Genomic DNA, 2,732 nt, shown 5'->3' on the forward strand with positions numbered 1-2,732 from the left:
TAAAGATATCACAGGTATGATTTGCCATTTTTCAGGCTAAATGAATGTGTTTGTTTCTGTAGGGCCGGGCTGGAGGGCAGAGATCCGACCTGCGGATCACCCTGTGGCCGACTTCGACTTTGATGTGGTGGTGGGAGCTGATGGGAGACAAAACTCTTTAGAAGGTATAAGCCCAGATGGGTGGAGATGATGCAATTGCTGCTCAATCACCATTAAAGAACTGCTCATGAGAAATAAAATATGTATGCTGTGCTGAATTACATATATTATGCAGACTAAAATAAACACACATGCAGCCCTTTGTTTGCACAGTAACTAAGAGGCTATAATAATCTTTGTTCTACGATTACAAACTGTTCTAGCAGTAACTAAAATGATACCTACCTAAAATATGATGGCATGTACATGAAAACAGCATGTCATATGGTCTTTCAAATAATGTAACGGCACACTTCTCAACAAGTCACACAATTTGAGGTATCATTCACGTCTAGAACACAAACGGTGCAGGATGGGTTATGTGCCAAGAATGTGAAAGAATATGAGTAAAATGGCAAATATAGGAATAGTTCACTCAAAAATGAAAATTTTCTGAAAATCTACTCACCTTCACTCACTCTTATAACAAGGATTACAGATCATCTGGACAGATTTGAATGTTTGGAATGCCGTGTTTACCAATGGATCCTCTGCAGTGAATGGGTGCCGTCAGAATGAGAGTCCAAACAGCTGATAAAAACATCACAGTAATTCACACCACTCCAGTCTTATAATGTCTTGTAAAGTGAAAGCTGTTGTGATTACTTGTGGGCTATAGTGATATTTTTATCAGCTGTTTGGACTCTCATTCTGACGGCACCCATTCGTTACAGAGGATCCATTGGTAAACACGGCATTCCAAACATTCAAATCTGTCCAGATGATCTGTAATCCTTGTTATGGGTTTTCTATCATTAAAATAACCTCAGCAACTCTTAAAATGTGCCCCGTGCTCTTGGCCGAAGTCCCTAGAATGGATTGTTTTATCCAAGAAGGTTATTAAGTCATAAAATCATGTTGTAAAGCGATACTGCATGATGTCACCAGCCACCCACCGGTTACATATGAGATCAGCGAGTCAACATGTGCTCTTGAGGAGCTCTCAGGGTTTCTGAACACTTTTCAGCTGATGATGCGAGTCCGTTGGACTCTGTTTTCCAGGTTCGTCATCTTTTCACTTATCCCTAATCAAATGCTTTTTCCAAAAAAGGCCATTTGCTGTGCCTTCCAAACTATGAGATGTTAGCTCATTGCCCAATTATGAGTAACTTCAGGGAAAAAAAAGAAACCCAGTTTGTTTTGGACATTAAGTGAGCTAGTTCAAGACGTCTAGGGAGGGAAAGTTAAATTTATCCCATTCTGAGGCAGAGCAGCGGTCAGGCGAAAGCAGCTGGATTTTGACTGAAAAGCAGACGACGAAGAAGAGAACTGATGCCTTAGTGAATTAACAACATGGCAGTAATGGAACAGTTCTGGCTCTTAATCAAATCGGTGTCTGTTCGTAGAGAAGCTCTGTAGAGCCTCATGCATTATTTTGCAGGATGAGAAAGCAGAGCCAATTCTCCTCGAGCCAAGTCAGCCCACTCAACAGCCATTAAAAATGAACAGCTTGTGCCATTTTTGTCAAATTTGGATGAACTTATTTGTCATTAGTATTTAGTTCTAATACATCAAGACACTGTGTTCCGTCTTTTTTTATAACCGAGCTCTAACACGTCTTAATCAGGCATAATGCAATTAAAAAATATATATTTTCTGAGTCAGAGTTTGTCCAAAAAAAAAAAAAAAACCTGACAAACAATGAGAAACAGAATATTTTGTCGATCTCTTGGGACTCTATTTTTGAGTACAAATATTCTGAAAAGGCAGTTTTCGCCTTTCATTTGTTGTGCAGATCAATCTCTCTTTATCAGAAGAGATTTGCTTGACAGACTCTGTATATACATATTCAGCGATTTTAAAGGGATAGTTCACCCAAATATGAAAATTGTCATCATTTTCAAATTGTGTTTGTGATGTCACCAAATTCCAGCATCTCTATTTTACCTGTCAACATGCATTACAGAAAATAATGTTTTGAAAGGTCCTCACTTTGAAAGGCATTTTCAAAAATCTCAGTTTTCAATGACTAACTGTAAAATGCTGCTAATGTGTGGAAAGAGGGCAAAATGTAGAGAAAATATTTTTAAACGCATTTTATTTCTGTGGACGGGACCTTGGTAGGCCAGCCACTATGAAATATCACCCCATAACTATTGGCCCATAACTGTACATTAAACGTCAAATCAAGCGTTATTTTTGTGTCATTGATATACCATGTTTGTTAATATTTCGAATTTGATTTGATTTTTATATATTATGCTTTAATTTTTAATTTTAGTTTTAGTAATTTTGTTGTGTATTTTTGTCATTTTATTATTATTATTATTATTATTATTATTATTATTATTATTTTAAATACTGTATGTCTATGTAGTTTTTTTTAATAAGTTTTAGTTGTTTTAGTACTGCTCAAGTCAAACTAAATGAAAATGAGAAATGTTGCCTTGGCAAGTTTTTTAAAAATATAAAATTATTTCAGTTAATATTTTATTTCAAGTAATGAAAATTGTTTTTATTGTTTTAGTTAGCGATAATTATCCCGGTTGCATTTATTTACATAGCTCTTTATACAACTCGGATTGTTTCAAAGC

At 35.9% G+C, this 2,732-nt stretch overlaps 1 protein-coding gene across 1 annotated transcript in view; it reads left to right on the forward strand.

Annotated features, from left to right (window-relative positions):
- The window catches only part of LOC107562792 (protein-methionine sulfoxide oxidase MICAL2-like), a gene marked incomplete at its 3' end in the record, with an annotated part of 39,440 nt that overhangs the window by 29,982 nt on the left and 6,726 nt on the right, over positions 1–2,732 (forward strand). Inside the window, exon 4 of the mRNA XM_016247514.1 lies at positions 63–164. Coding sequence (XP_016103000.1) covers positions 63–164 — 102 coding nt within the window. The remainder of the gene's footprint in view (positions 1–62; positions 165–2,732) is intronic.

This window comes from Sinocyclocheilus grahami, unplaced genomic scaffold, assembly GCF_001515645.1.
Source record: "Sinocyclocheilus grahami isolate Dianchi unplaced genomic scaffold, SAMN03320097.WGS_v1.1 scaffold840.1, whole genome shotgun sequence".
In the NCBI taxonomy this organism is placed as follows: domain Eukaryota; kingdom Metazoa; phylum Chordata; class Actinopteri; order Cypriniformes; family Cyprinidae; genus Sinocyclocheilus; species Sinocyclocheilus grahami.